Source organism: Eschrichtius robustus, chromosome 19, assembly GCF_028021215.1.
Source record: "Eschrichtius robustus isolate mEscRob2 chromosome 19, mEscRob2.pri, whole genome shotgun sequence".
Classification (NCBI taxonomy): Eukaryota; Metazoa; Chordata; class Mammalia; order Artiodactyla; family Eschrichtiidae; genus Eschrichtius; species Eschrichtius robustus.
In genome coordinates this window covers 28,782,420-28,802,151 of record NC_090842.1, presented here as the reverse complement: position 1 = coordinate 28,802,151, position 19,732 = coordinate 28,782,420, and the positions used below count along the sequence as shown (strand labels likewise).

Here is a 19,732-nt window from a genome sequence, read left to right as displayed (position 1 = left end):
CTTTTTAATGGCTGCATAAGATTTCACTGCATGGATGTGCCATAATTTTTTTTTTTTTGGCCACTTGGCCTGCGGGATCTTAGTTCCCCGACCAGGGATTGAACCTGTGCTCTCAGCAGTGAAAACGTGGAGTCCTAACCACTGGACCCCCAAGGAATTCCCAGGACCTTGTTGTTTATCTGTTCTTCTAGTACTTTCATGGTTTAACTTTTTACATTTAAATTTTGACTCCATCTAGACTTTATTTTGGTATAATTTGTGAGACAGAAATCCAACTTCATCGATAAAGAGTATCTTTTAAATGCTCAAGGAATATTTTTAAACTTCTCATATACCAAGCCAAAAAGGGAACTCTCAACCTATTCCCGATAGCAGAAATTATGTAGGATTTATTCTTTGTACAGTATAGTAAAGCAAAAAATTAATGACAAAGATTTTTAAAAGAACTCACCCCTCTATTAAATGACTCAGTTCAAAATTATAATCTACTAGTAATCCAATATAAATTTGCTATAAACAATATAAATTTACGGAAATTGGCCAAAAGTTCTTTTAAAAGGAAAGAACTCAAAATGGCCTAAGGCGTAAAGTTCAGAAGTTTAAAGAATAACAGTCTCAGTAAATCAGGGGAAAGAAATAAGAAAATAAAAACAAAAATTATAAAACTAGAGAAGGGAAAATTCTACAGAATTGATAAAAGAAAACAAAAGTTTGTTTTTAAACATAAGAGATACCAACTGCTGGCAAATTTAATAAGGAAAGAAAGACAAAGTAAGGGAAACTAAATTAAGTACAAAAATGTGAAATTTAAAAGTACAAGAGGGAATTCCCTGTTGGTCCAGCGGTTAGGGCTCCGCGCTTTCGCTGCCGATGGCTGGGTTCAGTCCCTGGTCGGGGAACTGAGATCCTGCAAGCTGTGTGGTTCGACCAAAAAAAAAAGTACAAGAAAAATATTATACACAACTGTGTGCTGCATACTAAGTTTGAACATTCTTGACGAACTAAGCAAATTTCTCAGAAAAAAACCCATAAATTGCCAAAAGTTAATTTAAAAATAAGTGGAAAACAACCAACACAGTAAGGGGAATGTTAAAGTTATCACATTTGATTTTTCTTTTAACTGTTCAAACCACTTGATGGTGTTGAGAAGAACTTTGGCTTTTCCTCAGGGTGCGATAGGAAGGGGCAAATGTATGTGGCATGGGCCAAGTTTTAACTTGACCATCTGGCTCCCTGTGGAGGATGTTGGTGGTAGGCCTCCTGGCGCAGGAATCCAGGTAAGAAATGATGGTGCCAGGTCTAGGTAGCAGTGGGGGAAGTAAGATTCTGTGATATGCTTGGAAAACTTAAGCCACCTTTGGCCTGAGCTTGAGGAAGCTTGAGGCGGCCCTTCACTGAAATGGGGAAGGGACAGTTTGGGAGTGGAGGTCAGGAGCTCAGCTTTGGACCGGGAAATTTTTTTTTTTTTTTTTTTGGCCACACCCCACAGTATGGCATGCAGGATCTTAGCTCCCCGACCAGGGATCGAACCTGTGCCCCCTGCAGATGAAGCATGGAGTCTTAACCACTGGACGGCCAGAGAAGTCCCCGGAAATTTTTAAATGCATAGGAGGCATCCAAGAGGAGTAGCTGTGAGAATTAAAATAGATACAGCCTAAAGGCACTTGCCTGGCATTTAGCAAATATTCATTACATTATCTGTTCAACTTTTTCAACACTTTCCCAGTGAAAATGTAGTTTTGTCCCTATAACACACACAGAAACATTAAACAAAAAGTAGAATAAAGTATTTCCTCGGTGTGTATGAATTACTTTTTAATTTGAATTTTCAGTCTCTGTCATACTTAATGCAGATATTTATCCTCACTTATTGCCTTCCTAATTCTGTTTTCGTTTTAGTGTTTCACATCATGTAGGGAACTTCCATTCATGTGAGAAGCGCTGATAGTTTCTTGTGCTTACTCAGCATTGTGAATTTCTCTTCCTTACACATTGAGGAAATGTCTATTCTAGTTTTTAATGTGAACATTTTATGGCTTTGAAAAAAAAATTGAAATGCACCTGTTGAAAAGTTTTAATGGTACAAAGTGGTCCAGAAGGGAATGGTGGTCCTTCCGTATCCCTATCCTCGGTTGCTCAAGTCCCTTACATAAAACGGCGTAGTACAGTTGGCCCTCCGTATCCGCGGGTTCCACATTTGAGGATTCAAATCCACAGATGCAGAACCCACAGATACAGAGAGCGAACTGTACAGTGTAAAGGGCTCTCCTTTGCCTGCGTCCCCCAGGTTCCCTCCCTAGACACAATCCTGTCACCAGTTACTTGTGTAACCCTAGAGTTGGTCTCTAAGTACGCAAATGCACACAGCACATTTAAAACATCCATGTGCCATAGCTTTCAAAAGTTGAATTCACTTACTAGTATACTTTGGAGCTTTTTTCACTTAGCATGTTTTTGCTGTTCATCCATGTTGCAGTATGTATTGTTACTTTGTTCCTTTTTATTCCTAAAGAATATTCTATTGTATAGATAGATATACCATATTTTGCTTATTCATTTGTGAGTTTTTGGACATTTGGACTGTTTTCACTTTTTAGCTATTAGGGATGACAAACATTTGTGTACATGTTTTCGTGTAGATGTATATTTTCATTTCTCTTGGGTATAAACCTAGGAGTAGAAAATTGCTGGGTTATAACTCTCTGTTTAACATTTTAAGGAATTGCCAAACTTTTTCAAAGTGGCTGCACCATTTTGCATTCCCACCAGCAGTATATAAGAGTTCCTGTTTCTCCACATCCTCATCAACACTTGTATTATCTTCTCTTTCATTACAGACATTCGATGGGGGTGTGAAATGGTATCTGGTTGTGGTTTTAATTTGCCCATACAGAAAAATTTAATTTAATTACGTAACTAAAAAATAATTCTTAAAAAAAAAAAGGAAATCCCCTGGCAGTCTAGTGGTTAGGACTCCGCACTCTCACTGCCGAGGACCCAGGTTCAATCCCTGGTCAGGGAACTAAGATCGCACAAGGGGTGCAGCATGGCCTATAACAATAATAATAATAATTCTTTCCATTTAAAATACTTGTATTGCTATGTATTTTTTATATAGTTGATTTACATACAATGTTGTGTTAGTTTCAGGTGTACAGCAACATGATTCAGTTACACATACATATATATACATATATATATTCTTTTTTTTAATAATCTCTTCCATTATACCATTATAGGTTATATATGTGCTGTGTTTTGTTTGTTTGTTTGTTTTTGGCTACATTGGATCTTCGTTACTGTGTGCAGGCTTTCTCTATTTGTGGCGAGTGGGGCTACTCTTCGTTGTGGTGCGTGGACTTTTTATTGTGGTGGCTTCTCGTTGCGGAGCACAGGCTATAGGCACGCGGGCTTCAGTAGTTGCCACACGCGGGCTCAGTAGTTGTGGCATGCGGGCCCTAAAGTGCGCGGGCTTCAGTAGTTGCGGTGCGTGGGCTCAGTAGTTGCGGTGCGCGGGCTCTAGGGCACACGAGCTCAGTAGTTGTGGCACACAGGCTTAGTTGCTCTGCGGCATGTGGGATCTTCCCGGACCAGGGCTTGAACCCATGTCCCCTGCATTGGCAGGTGGATTCTTAACCACTGCGCCACCAGGGAAGTGCCTGGTACCATAAAGTTTTAATGACAGTTACTTTATAAAATGCCTTTGTTTGGAAGCCTCTCCATTATTGCCTGCCTCTCCTAATGAATAGTCTTTGATATAATTGCCTTCGTTTTTTTTATTTTTATCTAATTCTAATTCAAAATGTTTATTATGAAATAGTTAATACATACAAACACTTGTCATTATCTGCCATTTTTTGTCTAAAAGACCATTATTATAATTTTACCAAGTTCTCAGAAGTATCCTACTGTAATATATTTAAGGCATTGCCTTAAGTATGTCTATTAACTTAGAGGGCTTTTTCCTTTCACTTTCTGTAGTCACAGGCAGGCTTGTCTTAGTCTGTTATAGCCGTCATAACAATACCATAGACTGGGTGGCTTACACAACACACATTTATTTCTCACAGTTCTGGAGGCTGGGAAGTCCAAGATCAAGGTGCCAGCAGATCCGGTGCCCAGTGAGGACCCTCTTCCTGATTTGCAGATGGCTGCCTCCTCCCTTTATCCTCCTCACGTGGCAGTGAGCAGAGAGAGGAAGCACATCTCTCCTGCCTTTTCTTATAAGGGCACTAAACCCATCATGAGGGCTGCATCCTCATGACCTAATTACCTCCCAAAGGCTCCATCTCCAAATACCATCACACTGCAGATTTAAGCTTCGTCATGTAAGTCTGGGGGGAACACAAACATTCAGTCCATAGCAAGACTTTATTTCAATTTGCTCATGCTTCTCTCCATTTCTTCTGTTAGAATTTGACAGTTTTCTTTTTAAAAAAACCATTATTACCTCAGTAGCCCTTCAACAGGCCGTGTTTTTTTTTTTGCTTGTTTCTAACTACAGTACTTATCTCTGTTATATTAGAATATGCTCTCCTTTTTAAAAATTTATTTTATGAAGTGTAGTTGATTTACAATGTTGTGTTAATTTCTGCTATATGGCAAAGTGATTCAGTTATACATATATATATATGGTCTTTTTCCTATACTTTTCCATTATGGTTTATTATAGGATATTGAATATAATTCCCTGTGCTACACAGTAGGACCTTGTTGTTTATCCACTCTATACGTAATAGTTTGCATCTGCTAACCCCAAACTCCCAGTCCATCCCTCCCCCCACCGCCCCTCCCCCTTGGCAACCACAAGTCTGTTCTCTGTGAGTCTGTTTTGTAGATAAGTTCATTTGAGTCATATTTTAGATTCCACATATAAGTGATATCATATGGTATTTGTCTTCCTCTTTCTGACCTACTTCACTTAGTATGATAATCTCTAGTTCCATTCATGTTGCTGCAAATGGCACCGTTTCATTCTCTTTTATGGCTGTGTAGTATTCCATTGTGTGTGTGTGTATATATACATATATACATATATATACGTGTGTATGTATATATATATATATATACACACACCACATCTTCTTTATCCATTCATCTGTTGATGGACATTTAGGTTGCTTCCATGTCTTGGCTATTGTGAATAGTGCTGCTATGAACATAGGGGTGCATGTATCTTTTCGAATTATAGTTTTGTCTGGGTATATGCCTAGGAGTGGGATTGCCGGATCATATGGCAATTCTATTTTTAGTTTTTTGAGGAACCTCCATATTGTTCTCCATAGTGGCTGCACCAGTTTACAACAGGTTCCCTTTTCTCCACACCCTCTCCAGCATTTATAGACTTTTTAAGGCCGGCCATGCTGACCGATGTGAGGTGGTACTTTATTGTAGTTTTGATTTGCATTTCTCTAATAATTAACAATGTTGAGCATCTTTTCATGTGCCTATTGGCCATCTGTGTATCTTATTTGGAGAAATGTCTATTTAGGTCTTCTGCCCATTTTTTGATTGGGTTTTTTGTTTTTTTTGTTATTGAGTTGTATGAGTTATTTGTATATTTTGGAAATTAAGCCCTTGTCCGTCACATTATTTGCAAATATTTTCTCCCAGTCCATAGGTTGTGTTTTCATTTTGTTTATGGTTTCCTTTGCAGTACAAAAGCTTGCAAATTTGATTAGGTCCCATTTGTTTATTTTTTGCTCTTATTTCTATTGCCTTGGGAGACTGACCTAAGAACATTGGTACGATTTATGTCAGAGAATGTTCTGCCTATGTTTTCTTCTAAGAGTTTTATAGTGTCATGTCTTATATTTAAGTCTTTAAGCCACTGAGTTTATTGTTGTGTATGGTGTGAGGGTGTGTTCTAACTTCATTGATTTACATGCAGCTGTCCAACTTTCCCAGCACCACTTGCTGAAGAGACTGTCTTTTCCCCATTGTATATTCTTGCCTCCTTTGTCAAAGATTAATTGACCACAGGTGTGTGGGTTTATTTCTGGGCTCTCTATAGAATGTGCCCTCTTGATGTGGATTGATCTAAAGTCTGGAACTTTGTTGTTACATTTGTCATACTTCGGAGATAATCAGCGCACACTACTCTGATCTTTTGCCTTTCTTCCGTTCTTCCATGTACTTTTTAGCCATCTTTTTCCTTCTCTATTCCTTATTGTTAGACAAGATCTCTAAAGCTGTATTACGTAGGCATTTGTGCCAGAGCGTCATTTTATTTTATTTTTTATTGAGATATAGTTGATGTACAATATTATGTAAGTTACATGTGTACAACATAATGATTCACAATTTTTAAAGGTTATACTCCATTTATAGTTACTATAAAATATCAGAGCATCATTTTATTGTCCTCTTGGTGAGATAGTGATCGATGCCTCTGGGTTTTCTCATTAAGAAGGATGTTTGCTCTTGATTATTTAAAAACTTCATGATGTATTAAGAGAGAAGACTGCACATTCTAACCTCTTTGGAGTTTTTTTTAATTTTTTTTTTTTTAATTTTTATTTATTTATTTTTGGCTGCGTTGGTCTTCGTTGCTGCACACGGGCTTTCCCTAGTTGCGGCGAGTGGGGGCTACTCTTCTCTGTGGTGCGAAGGCTACTCTTCTTTGTGGTGCAAGGGCTTCTCACTGCAGCGGCCTCCCCCGTCGCGGAGCACAGGCTCCAGGTGCGCGGGCTGAGCAGTTGTGTCTCACAGGCTCTAGAGCGCAGGTTCAGCAGTTCTGGCACACGGGCTTACCCGCTCCGTGGCATGTGGGATCTTCCCGGACCAGGGCCCGAACCCGTATCCCCCGCATTGGCAGGCGGATTCCCAACCACTGCGCCACCAGGGAAGTCCTGGAGTTTTATTAGGAAAGGAAACTGACACCTGTGGTAAGGATTATTCCATTTTCATCCAATACATTAGCTGTAATAAGTCTGCTGAATTTGAGGGGCCTGCAGTGACGTCACAAGTCACTGTAAGGGGAATGTGCAAGTTGGAAGAGGAAGAGGGGCATCCTCTGGGCCAGATACGGTGGGAGGTGACACCAGGGAGGGCTGGGCTGTGAACAGTCCAGGGACAAAAAGAATCTTTGTTGGGGAAGAACAAGATCTGTACCTGAAGACGAGGATACTGTTTCTGGGTCGATGTCCTCAGCGGTGTCAGGGGCAGGGGTCAGCGCCTTCTTTACAGAATTCCTCTTGGAACTTGGAATAATGATGGGGAGAGTGCACTGTCTCCTCTCTCTTAGGGGCCTGTCCTGTGGAAAGAACCTGAAAATGCAGCTCAGGGACTTGGCCCAGGAACCCATGAGACCCTCTCTGTGGACATCCTAGAACATCTATGATGAACCAGGAAGCCAGGTAGGTGATCATTCCCCTTTGCCTCCTCTCCTTCCCTCCCATCCACTCCTTCATCCCCCACCCTCCTACTGCCAAGACTGCTCCCTACTGCTCCCTGGACTGCCCCCAATGTAGCAAAGTTACCCTTAGTCACCCTTCAGCGTGAGAGTGAGAATCATCAGACACAGAACATCAGCAAGGGCCTGCGTCAGCATCTACCCTTTTCATGGATGGTGTGACCAAGGGCCTGACAGAGAAGAGATTTGCTCATATTAAGAGTGTATCAGGGGCTTCCCTGGTGGCGCAGTGGTTGAGAGTCTGCCTGCTAATGCAGGGGACATGGGTTCGAGCCCTGGTCTGGGAAGATCCCACATGCCGCGGAGCAACTAGGCCCGTGAGCCACAACTACTGAGCCTGCGCGTCTGGAGCCTGTGCTCCGCAACAAGAGAGGCCGCGATAGTGAGAGGCCCGCGCACCGCGATGAAGAGTGGCCCCCACTTGCCGCAACTAGAGAAAGCCCTCGCACAGAAACGAAGACCCAACACAACAATAAATAAATAAATAAATAAATAAATAAATGAATGAATGAATGAATGAATGAATGAATGAATGAGTGTATCAGTTAAGATAGGCTACTGTATGCTGCAGTAACAAACAACCTCCAAAGTCCCCGTGGCTTCTTATGACAACAAAAGTTATTTCCTGGTCTCAGTTCTCGTCTAATATGAATCGACTGGGGCCCCTAGTCCGCATTATCCTCTTTCCCGGACCCAGGCTAAAGGAACAGCCAAGATCTGGAATACTGCTGGCCACTGTGTTAGAGGAAAAGAGAGAACAAGGTGAATCACACGTTGGCTTTTAAAACTTCTGCACAGACATGACGTGGGTCATTCTTTAGCATATTTCATTGCCAAAGCAAGTTTCGTGGCCATACCCAATTTCAAAGGGGCAGGGAGATGCAATCCAACCAAAGGCCTAGAAAGAGAGTATCTGTGAACAGCCCTGATTCTGTGAACAGAGAATTAGTTACAGAGCTGGGACAGGCACACCCGTCTCCTAACTCTGGGTCTGAGGCTCTTTCTACTTTAAACCTCTGTCTCCAAGGCTATTTCCCACAGATTTTCACAATGACCAGTAATAATGTAATGTGCTTTTTCTTCCAGGGATGGTTATTTTTAAAGAGCTTAAGGTCTTACCCCCAGGGGATAGAGCGCTCATGGTGGAAACAACGGCATCATGTTAGACTGGCTGGAGGGGAAATTTGAATTTGAAGGACTTTCCCAGAAATTATACCATCCAGGCACTCCTCACTTCCACCTGGCACCTTGCTGCCCTGGATGATTTCTTTATGGGCCACATGATTTTGGACATTATAGCCCAGAAAAGAAGCTGTGCCCTAGGCCATGGTCACATCCTTGTGCCAAGATCACACAAAGGGCAGGGATTAGCCCTTGTCTGCTGCCACCTAGGGATCCCAAGCCTTGGACATTTACTGGCCTGAGAGGTAAGAAATCTCAGTTCTGAGCCTGGCTCTGCCATGGACTTGTATGATGACCTTGGGCATGTCCTTTACCCTTCCTTGGCTTAGTCTTTCCATCTCTTCAGTGGGGATGGTGATCCCTGCCCACGCCGTAGATGTGAGCATGTTTCATGAATTCTAAAGCCCTGTGTCTGAGCAAGGAGTTGTTGCTATTAGTTTAGTTGGGGAAGGGTGACCAGAGGGAGCTGGGGACATGTGCCCAGTAGGCCTCTGCCGAGGGTCAAGGGAGAAGCTGGGGTCTGAACCCCAGGACACATGGTCTTTGCCCCAGCCTCTGGGAGTTGGTAAGGCTGGCCCCTGGGCAGGCCTCCTACCTTTTTCAGAGTTAGAAGTGGAGTCTCTGGAGTTGTGATGATTAGATGACACACATAAAGCACGTAAAACAGTGCCTAACACGTAGTAAGTGCTTTCTGAGTGTTTGCTTCTATTATTAAGGAAATAGTACCAGAAAGTACATTTGGAAATGTTATAGTATATTCCACTATATTATGGATAACCAGTTAGTTAATCTCCCACTGTTGGATATTTAGGTTGCTTCCAATTTTTAACTCTTAAAAATAATCTTGCAATGCACAGCTTTGTAACTAAAAATTCTGTGTACCTCCATGATTGTTTCCTAAGGCTAGAGTGTGAGAAATGGAATTGCTGAGTCAAAGGGCCTACAGACTTTTTAGGCTTTCACTACATGTGTCCCTTGCCTTATATTAGTACTCCTACCAGCAGGTTGTTTGAGAGTTCCAGTTTAGAAGGGGAGAATTTGCTTAGAGAGAGAGAAGAGACGGTCTGTATTAGCTAGGATTATATTTCACTGTGAATAGCAGAAAGGCCCAAGCAACAGGGGTTTACACAGAATAGAAATGTATTTCCTTGTCATGTAATAGAAATTCAAAGTCAGAGAGTCCAGGGCAGGAAAGCTTTACCCTCCATCTCCCTCAGTACTGGCTTCTACCTCATAATCCAACATGGCTGCCCAAGTTTCAGCCATCACATCGGCATTCCAGCCAACAGGAAGAAGCAAAGAATGATATAGAACATTTCCGCCTACATCCCATTGGCCAAAATTTAATTACATGGATACATCTAACTGCAAGGGAGGCTGAGAAATATAGTCTATTCCAGATGACCAGGGAATATTCAGGGGTTCTAGTACTAAGGAAGAAGGGAAGAACAGATTTTGGGAGACAACTAGTTGTCTCTGCCATGAGCTTAGCTCAGACAGAGAGCAGCACAAATGGGTCCATGGAAACAAGAATGAGTAAAGCATCGTCAGGGCATTATCCACGGGGGATGAACTAGACCATTCCAGAGCCAATACATAGGCACAGATTAATTTTGCAAAGGATGCAGAAGAAGGAGATTAATTTCTGGGACCGAGCTCTGGGCAATGGCATTGAGACTCCACGGAGAGGCCACTTCTTTGTCTTCTGTGTCTGTCTCTTCTCTTCCCCTCAGATGTAGGGGGTGGTTTTTGACTGCCCCTCTTGGCTTCCCCCCAGCTGAGTTGTCCCCCAGCTCACCTGCCTCCCAGCTCACCTGCCTACCTGGTCCCTGCAGGGCCGGGCTGCTCATGGACCCCATTAGCCTCCAGCTGGGCACCGAGAACCTGTGTGGATGTCTCGTGAGGCTGCTCAGCAAAGACCCAGAATGGCTGAGCGCCAAGGTGAAGTTCTTCCTCCCCAACATGGACCTGGGCTCTGGGGACCAATCCCCAGACCCCACACAGAGGGTCATCCAACAACTCAACAAACTGCACACCCAGGGTCAGACCACCTGGCAGGAGTTCATCCACTGCGTGTGCATGGAGCTGGACGTACCACTGGAACTGGAGGTGCCGTTGCTGAGCACTTGGGGCCACGGAGACGGTAAGAGTGGCTGTGAGAAGTGCAACGCCGCCAGCTAGCCCCGGGGCGTGGGGAGCCAGAGAGGCCCAGGCGAGTCCGGGACCTGTCTGGCTCAGAGACAGTATGGCCAAACCAGGAACAAAATTCCATGTTTCTGCGCACCTCCCGGAGCAAATGCCCTAACACCACCAAATCCACTGGGGACCTGGAGGACTCCTCCTTCCACCTTGTACCACCCCAGTTGCCCAGAAAGGCAGGGTGCACAGAGAGAAAGGACCAGGTGACTTCTTCCTGCCAGGAAATTCCAAATAGCCTGTAACGCCCAAGAGGTTTCTTTTCGCAATGCAGTCAGAAACAGTCATAGGGAGAGCCCTCTGACTACTGCTTCTGCGCAGGCTGATTGAACTCTGTTCTGTCCAGCGAACGTTTCTTGGGCTCCTTCTATTTACACAGCACCGTGAGGAAGCCCAGAACACTGAGGGGTGGCGGTGTCCTTGGAGAGAAAGTGAGAACTCACTCGAGAACTCTACAAGGCAGAGTGCAGGGCAGGTGGGGAGGCACAGTGTACACACGCGCGGATACACACGTACGTGCATGCGCACAAGCAGGCACAGACGTGTGTGCGTGCACACGCATACCTGTACGTGCACAAACCTTTAGATACGCACATGTGTCTGCCCCCAGCTGCCTTCAAGGCTCACCACCAGCTGTGCCCTCCACAGATCGCTGAGTGTAGATTTCTCCCTTGCTGGGAACCTACCCTGAGGGATGAGCCCCGAGCCAGACATGGGGCCAGAGCTGGTCCCAGGGCATCCTAGCACATGCCCATAGCATATTATCTCCTCCTCTCTTCCAGGCTTCCCCAGGCAGCCTGAAGTTGGCGAGGAAAGCCAACCAGACTCTCAGCTCCACCCTGGTAAGGCCTGGGGTTGGGGAGTGGGAGTGGGGGTGAGCATGCTAAGTCCTCACCTCAAACCCAGAGCAGGCGGGTGGTGGCTGGTCACAGCCGTTTCCCATAAACCAGCCTCCTCATCCTTGGACCCATTTGCACGCTTCCCAGGTCCCTCACCACGACTCCCAGCCTCACCTGCACCCCCTCTCTGCCCCTCAAGGCTTTGGCCTGTCCTGATACATGTTCCCAGGGCTCTAACCTGGAGCCTCCTGGGAGAGTCTGAAGTTGTCAGCCCTTGACCACTGCCAGAATCACCTCTCTGGTTTCACTAGGGGAAGCCCGTTCTCACTTCCCTGTCCCCAAGCCTCAGGGCCTCGTGCTCCAGCCCCACAGACTCAGGCCCCTCACCATTCAGACACCCGCAGGCCTGACACTAACCCACAGACTGCCGTCCACACCCAGGGAGCCCCTGACTGATTTTCTGATGGAGCGCAGAGAGGTCAGCGATCAGATGGCCCACCTCACTGATTCAAAGGCCGCACTCTATTCAGAATCTTTCTTTCTTTTTTTTTTTTTTCTGTGGTAAATTACATGGCATCAAATTTACCATCGTAACTACTTTTGAGTATACAGTTCAGTGTATTAAATACACTCACATTGTCGTGCCACCACCACCATCCATCTCCATAATTCTTTTCATCTTGTAAAGCAAACTCTACCCATTAAACAGTAACTCCCCATTCATCCCTCCCCCAGCCCCTGGTAACCACCATTTACTTTCTCTCTCTCTGACTTTAACTACTCTAAGTACGTTGTATAAGTGGAATCGTACAATATTTGTCCTTTTTGACGGGCTTCTTTCACTTAGCATAATGTCCTTAAGGCTCATCCATGTTGTAGCAGGTGTCAGAATTTCCTTCCTTTTTAAGGCTAATATTCCACTGTATGTGTAAATCACATTTTGTTTAGCCTTCGGTGGACTCTTGGGTTGTTTCCATATTTTAGCTATTGTGAATAATGCTGCTATGAATATGGATAAACAAATAACTCTTCAAGACCCTGCTTCAATTCTTTTGAGTATATATCCAGGATCCAGGGTCATATGGCAACTCTATTTTTAATTTTTTGAGACACCTCCACAGTGTTTTCCACAGAAGCTTCACCATTTTACATTCCTACCAACAGTGCACAAGGGTTCCAGTTTCTCCACATCCTCACCAACACTTTTTATTTTCTGTTTTTTTGATAGTTGCCATCCTAATGGGTGTGAGGTGGTATCTCATTGTAGTTTTGTGTGTGTGTGTGTGTGTGTGTGTGTGTGTGTATAATAGCATTAATTTTTTTTTCTAAATATTTTCTCAAGCTATAGAGATTGTTTCTACTATAGTAATTGTTCTAAAGTTACATAAGGCAGGTTTCTGTACATAAAAGAACAGATATTTATGCCAAGTCAAAACATTGAACAAACTTAATAGTATATGTATACATATATATCATATAAACATTTGGCAGAGATGCTCAAGTGCAGAGCCTTACATAGGGTAGACAGTTTGAATAAATTATATGGGCAGGCCCTGCTAATGCTGGACCTGTAGGCTGTGTTGGGAATTTTCTTCCTTTCACCCCCAAATTTATTAATTCATTGAGAAAACATTTATTGCCATCCACTGGGCTAGACTCTGGACCCAGGTCCTCAAGGGAAAAAAGGCCAGGAATAAAGATTCCTCAGCCTCTTCCCTGAGCCAGAGGAAGTGAGGTAGTATGGAGATGTCAATTTTAGGGACTATGTTATACAGTCTACAAATAAGGAGTTGTATTTGCGGGGCTCAAAGGCAGAAGTACTTCAGGTACTACTTGCCTGAAAGTCGGTATGCTGTCTCACAGGAATCCATATTCTACCCCCCAACGAATGTCTCAAAGTACTTTGTCTACCCCTTCTAGTCACCCTGACGATGATCTCCTCCTTGAATAACTATTCTGAAAACAACAATAGTTTATTAGTTCAATTCAAGCTTTACTTAGTTTTCCTGCCATTTCACTAGAGAAGGGTATGGGAAGTAGATCATAGGCACAATTTGCACTTTCTTCTTATATGTGAACATTTTTCACAGGCATGATTATTATACAGTTATGATTAAAGCCAAATGTAGCAGTGATGACAAATTAAAGATTTGTGGTATCACTGCCTAACTATTTCTACCAGTTACCTTGGGATTCTGGAACAAAGCATGCTACGCCCCTTTTTCATTATCTGAAAAGTGCCTTTTAGACTTCTCTATAATCCCTTCACTTCTCATTGTAGTTTTGATTAGCATTTCCCTAATGATTAGTGATTTTTAAAATTTATTTATTTATTTATTTATTTATTTATGTTGCACTGGGTCTTAGTTGCGGTATGCGGGATCTTTAGTTGCAGCGCGCGGGGTCTTTAGTTGTGGTGTGCAGACTCTTAGTTGTGGCATGCGAGACCTAGTTCCCCGACCAGGGATCGAACCCAGGCTCCCTGCATTGGGAGTACGGAGTCTTACCCACTGGCCCACCAGGGAAGTCCCGATGATTAGTGATGTTGAGTGCCTTTTCATGTGCTTATTGGCCGTTCATATATCTTTTTTGGAGAAATGTCTGTTCAAGTCCTTTGCCCATTTTGAATTGGCTTCTTTATTTGTTGTTGAGTTTTAAGAGTTCTGTCTATATTATGGATATTAATCCCTTATCAGATATATGTTTTGCAAATATTTTCTTCTATTCTGTGGGTTGCCTTTTTACTCTGTGGGTAGGGTCTTCTGATGTATGATTTTAAAAATTTTTATGAAGTCCAATTTTTCTATTTATTCTTTTGATGTCTGTGCCTTCGGTGTCATCTCCAAGAAATCATTGCCAGTCCCGGTGTCGTAAGCTTTCATCTTATGTTTGCTTCTAAGAGTTTTATTGTTTTAGGTCTTACATTTAGGCCCTTGATCCACTTGGAGTTAGGTTTTGTATTTGGTGTTAGGTAAGAGTCCAACTTTATTCCTTTGCATGTGGATATCCAGTTTTCCCAGCATCATTTGTTTAAAAGACTGTCCTTTCCCCCATTGAATGGTCTTGGCACCCTTGTCAAAAATCACTTGACCATATATGTGAGGGTTTATTTCTGGGCTGTCTATTCTATTCCGTTGGTCTTTATGTCTGTCTTTATGCCAATACCACACTGTTTTTGATTACTGTAGCTTTGTAGTAAGTTTTGAAATCAGGAAGTGTGAATCCTCCAGTTTTGTTCTTTTTCAGGATTGTTTTGACCATTTGGGGTCCCTTGAGATTCCACATGAATTTTAGAATGGACTTCTCTATTTCTGCAAAAAAAGGCATTGGGATTGTAATAGAGATTGCATTGAATCTATAGATCACTTTGGGTAATATTGAAATTTTCAACATTAGTAAGTCTTCCAATCCACGAACATGTGTTTCATTTATTTATGTCTTTAATTTCTTTCAGCAACATTCTGTAGTTTTCATTGTACAAATCTTTCACGTCCTTGGTTAAGTTAATTCCTAAGTATTTTGTTCTTTTTGATACTACTGTAGATGGAATTATTTTGTTCATTTTCTTTTCAGATTGTTCATTGTTCATGTATAGAAATGTAACTGACTTTTGTGTGTTGACTTTATATCCTGCTACTTTGCTGAATTCATTTATTAGTTCTAACAGCTTTTTTGTGGTTGTCTTTGGGGTTTTCTGCATACAAGATCTGATCATCTGCAAACAGAGATAAGTTTACTTCTTTTTTCCAATTTGGATGCCTTTTATTTCTTTTTCTGGCATAATTGCTCTGGCTAGAACTGCCAGTTCTATGTTGAGTAGAAGTGGTGAATGCAGGCATCCTTGCCTTGTTCCTGATCTTAGAGGAAAAGCTTTCAGTCTTTGACCATTAAGTATGATGTTTGCTGTGGTTTCAGAACCTTTATTTCTATAGAAATATCGACTTTTACTTATAGCTGTGCACGGCTGTAACAGAAAACATCCATCCCGTAATCCTAGCTCCCCAATAAATCAAAACTGTTTGATACCTGGTCCCTCTGTCCCTTATCACTGAGCTGGAATACTTGTCACCTGGCTGTGACCAGGCCTGGTTGATATTTAGCTAGTGAGTCCGTTACTAGTAAAAGACTCGTTAAAATATTGAAATACGAGGGAATTCCTTGGTGTTCCAGTGGTTAGGACTCGGTGCTGTCACTGCTGAGGGCCCAGGTCCAATCCCTGGTCGGGGAACTAAGATCCTGCAAGCCGCTCAGCGCGGCCAAATATATCTTACACCGATTCCAGCCCCTCTTCGGGACCCCTGGGTTTCCCTGCAGACCAGCATCTAAAAATTTAACACCTGGCAGGGCAAGGGGCCTGCTCCAGTGGCCATTCTGATTAATCACCAGTGCCTGGCTGTAGGAGTGTCCTGCTTTACTTCTTAAAATTCTTCCATAGTCCTCTTTCTTTCTTCCTCCCCTCCTTTCTGTCTCCCCTTCCTTCTTGTTCTCCTTCTTCCTTTCCCAACCTCTTCAGAAAGGTATTAAAGCGACTCTTGAAAATCCATGCAACCAGACAAGAACTCAGGAAACTAGTAAGAGAAGTGAGGAAATTTGGAAGATGTGAAATAAGGGGGATAAAACACACTGGTACAGGAGGGAGGGCACAGGCCTGACCAAGCCTCGTGGAAGCTCCACTTTTCCAACCAGCAATGCCCTCGACAGAGCTGGGTGCTTTCCAAGCCATTTAGTGCTTGAGGCTGTTGGCTGTGGGCCTTGCTTCCTGCATTCTGGGCTGGGAGATCCCCAGGCCCAGAGCCTCCAGCCCTCTCACTTGGGCCTGGGACCCCTCTGCAAACAGGAGCTGATGCTGATTCAGCCTTTGCCTGCTGCCTGCCTTCACTCAGTCCCTGAGTGTGGATATACTTGTCCGGCTGCTGCCTGTCTGTGGAATGGAGCTCCCTGAAGGTGCCGGCTACCCCCTCAGCCCAGGCCCCCAAACCTCACCCCTTACTCCTTCCTTCATTCTTTCCAGGCCTCAAGCGGCCTCATCAGAGCTGTGGGTCCTCACCTCGCCCAAAGCAGTGCAAGAAGCATCAGCAAGGTGGGTACCAAGGTGGGGAGGGACCCGAACACTGGGTTGGATTGCCTTGGGGCAAGGACACAGATCCTGGACTCTGTCCCCTGATAACAGGCTTCCAGTCACGGGCCCCCTGACTCTTGTCTTTCAAGCTCCCAGGAGGGAAGAAGAGGAGGTCCTGGGTGGGCAGAGGAGAGAGCTAGGTCTGGCAAGGAAGCACCTTGCCCAGTGGGTCACAGCGGGGCTTCTCCAGAGATGGCTCAGCTGAAGGAGCTCAAAGCATCCCAGCAGGTCGCAGCTTCACCATCCAGGCTTTTCCGGGGATACTCCCACATCCTCAGGGTTGAGGGAGCTCCAGGGATGTGACCAGCATGACCTCAGAACTGGGCTCCCATTGGCCAGTTTAGGGCTGAGCTGGATAGCAAGGCAGAAAGAAGCCTTGAGGGCCCCTGGGAAGACATGGGGGCTGCTGAGGACCGGTCAGGCCGGGACAGAAACTTCTGTCATTCTCCACCGGTTGTCCCACCAGCTGGGAAACCCAGCCCCATGGGGCATAGCCAGAGGATTCACAGCTGGTCAGAGGATTCATATCTGTATAAAATAGGACAGACACTATGTCAGGCGCCCCCCCCAGCAGGGGTATCCAGTGTCCCCCAACAGTGGCCCCGGGCCCTCCCCTGGGCCACCCAAGATCTCCCAAATGACCCAGCAATTAAAGTCAACAGCCGGCAATGTAGGTATTGACTATTGACCAGCTTCCGCAGTTCTGATTGTTCGGTGTCTGGGCCCACAGGGTGTTCGTGCTCATTGTGGGCATCGCACAGCTGAAATACTGTGGGCATGGGGGCCGCAGGCAGGTTACTTCGATCTCACAGTAAAAGCTTGTTCCAATTTGATATTGCAAAGAAAGTGCCCCCTTTCCCCTCCCCCATCTCACTGAAAACTTTACACCACTTACATTGTTGCAAAACAAATAGAGCCGTGGTCCACACTTCCCCATTCCTCCTTCCCTGTGTAAATGGCCGCCAGAGTCTGTGCTTCTGTAGAACCAATTAATTCTAGGAATTTGGGGGGCACAAGAGCACCTGTGTGCTCTTGCCACCCCCCACCCCCATACGTACACGGCCAAGGCTACAGGCTCCCAACAACCCGATACTGTGGTGAGCTGCGCGGGGAGGCCCCCCGCTCTCATGCAATCTCCCTGTCCCCTGCAGAGCTGGCCAAGAGGTACCTGCAGCTGCTTAGAACTTCTGCCCAGCAGCGCTATGCCGACAGGACCCCCTGGCCAGGGCAGCCGCTTGCCTTCCCCCAAGCCTACATCCCTCCAATCTTGCAATGGAGCCGGGCCTCAGCACCCTTCAACACTCAGGAGGGGGCCATTACAGGGGACCCCAAGGCAGAAGATGGCACCGACGTGAACATTCAGGACCTCTTCAGTACCAAGGCCAACAGGGGCCCAAGAGTGACGGTGCTTCTGGGGAAGGCGGGCATGGGCAAGACCACGCTGGCCCACCGGCTCTGCCAGAAGTGGGCTGATGGTCAGCTGGACCGCTTCCAGGCCCTGTTCCTTTTTGAATTCCGCCAGCTCAACCTGATCACGGGTTTCTTGACGCTCCCCCAGCTCCTCTTTGATCTGTACCTGAGGCCTGAGGCTGGCCCCGAGGCTGTCTTCCAGTACCTGGAGGAGAATGCTAACGGAATCCTGCTCATCTTTGATGGGCTGGATGAGGTCTTCCACCCCTGCTCCAGCAAGGAGACTGCAGGCCCTGAGGACCCAGCATCAGCCCTCACCCTCTTCTCCCGCCTCTGCCGTGGGACCCTCCTGCCTGGCTGCTGGGTAATGGCCACCTCCCGTCCAGGGAAGCTGCCCGCCTGCCTGCCCACCGAGGCGGCCACGGTCCACATGTGGGGCTTTGACGGACCGCGGGTGGAGGAGTACGTGAGCCGCTTCTTCAGCGACCAGCCATCCCAGGAGGCAGCCGTAGCAGAGTTGCGGACAAACAGACGTCTCTGGAGCATGTGTGCCGTGCCCGCTCTGTGCCGAGTCGCCTGCCTCTGCCTCTACCGTCTGCTCCCGGGCAGCTCTCCGGGCCAGTCTGCGGCCCTCCTGCCCACCATGACCCAGAACTACGTGCAGATGGTGCTAACCCTCAGCCCCCGAGGGTTCCTGCCTGCCGAGTCCCTGCTGGGCCTCGGGGAGGTGGCCCTGAGGGGCCTGGAGACAGGGAAGGTCATCTTCTCTGCAGGTGACATCCCTCCACCCGTGATGGCCTTCGGGGCTGCCCTCGGCCTGATGACCTCCTTCTGTGTGTGCACGGGACCCGGGCACCAGGAGACAGGCTATGCCTTCACCCACCTCAGCCTGCAGGAGTTTTTTGCTGCCCTGCACCTGATGGCCAGCCCCCAGGTGGACAAAGATACACTCTCCCAACATGTCACCCTCACTTCTCGCTGGGTGCAGCGAACCAAAGCTAGACTGGGCCTCTTAGACCACCTTCCCATCTTTCTGGCTGGCCTGGCATCCTGTGCCTGCCGCCCCTTCCTCAGCCTCCTGGCACAGCAGGACGAGGCCTGGGTGGGTACCAAGCAGGCAGCAGTGGTGCAGGCACTGAGGAAGTTGGCCACCCGCAGGCTCACGGGACCAAAGGTTGTAGAGCTGTGTCACTGTGTGGGTGAGACACAGGCGCCTGAGCTGGCTGGCTTCACAGCCCAGAGCCTCCCCCATCAAATGCCCTTCCACAACTTCCTGCTGACCTACGCCGACCTGGCCGCCCTGACCAACATCCTAGGGCACAGGGATGCCCCCATCCACCTGGATTTTGAGGGCTGCCCCCTGGAGCCCCGCTGCCCCGAAGCCCTGGCCGGCTGTGGGCAGGTAGAGAATCTCAGGTGAGAGTAAGGACAGGGGAGCTCTGGGGAGGACCTGGGAACATCCCTGGGAGAGAGCTGGACTTTCGGGAGAGCGGAGGCCAGCCAGTCTCGGCAGAACCCTGCTGAGGAAGACTGAGGAAGAATCTTGAATATCAGAACAGAAAGGTCCCTCCT

General features: G+C 46.0%; 1 protein-coding gene across 2 annotated transcripts in view; it reads left to right on the top strand.

The window, feature by feature from the left end:
• The first annotated feature begins 7,245 nt into the window (after positions 1 to 7,245).
• The window catches only part of NLRC5 (NLR family CARD domain containing 5), a 61,304-nt gene continuing 48,817 nt past the window's right edge, over positions 7,246 to 19,732 (top strand). The window contains exons 1-6 of one of the 2 annotated variants that reach the window (XM_068527211.1): positions 7,246 to 7,358; positions 8,501 to 8,841; positions 10,432 to 10,739; positions 11,575 to 11,634; positions 16,643 to 16,711; positions 17,902 to 19,576. In XM_068527211.1, coding sequence (XP_068383312.1) covers positions 10,445 to 10,739; positions 11,575 to 11,634; positions 16,643 to 16,711; positions 17,902 to 19,576 — 2,099 coding nt within the window. In that variant the 5' untranslated portion in view covers positions 7,246 to 7,358; positions 8,501 to 8,841; positions 10,432 to 10,444. The remainder of the gene's footprint in view (positions 7,359 to 8,500; positions 8,842 to 10,431; positions 10,740 to 11,574; positions 11,635 to 16,642; positions 16,712 to 17,901; positions 19,577 to 19,732) is intronic. The other variant, XM_068527212.1, reaches the window with a different exon arrangement.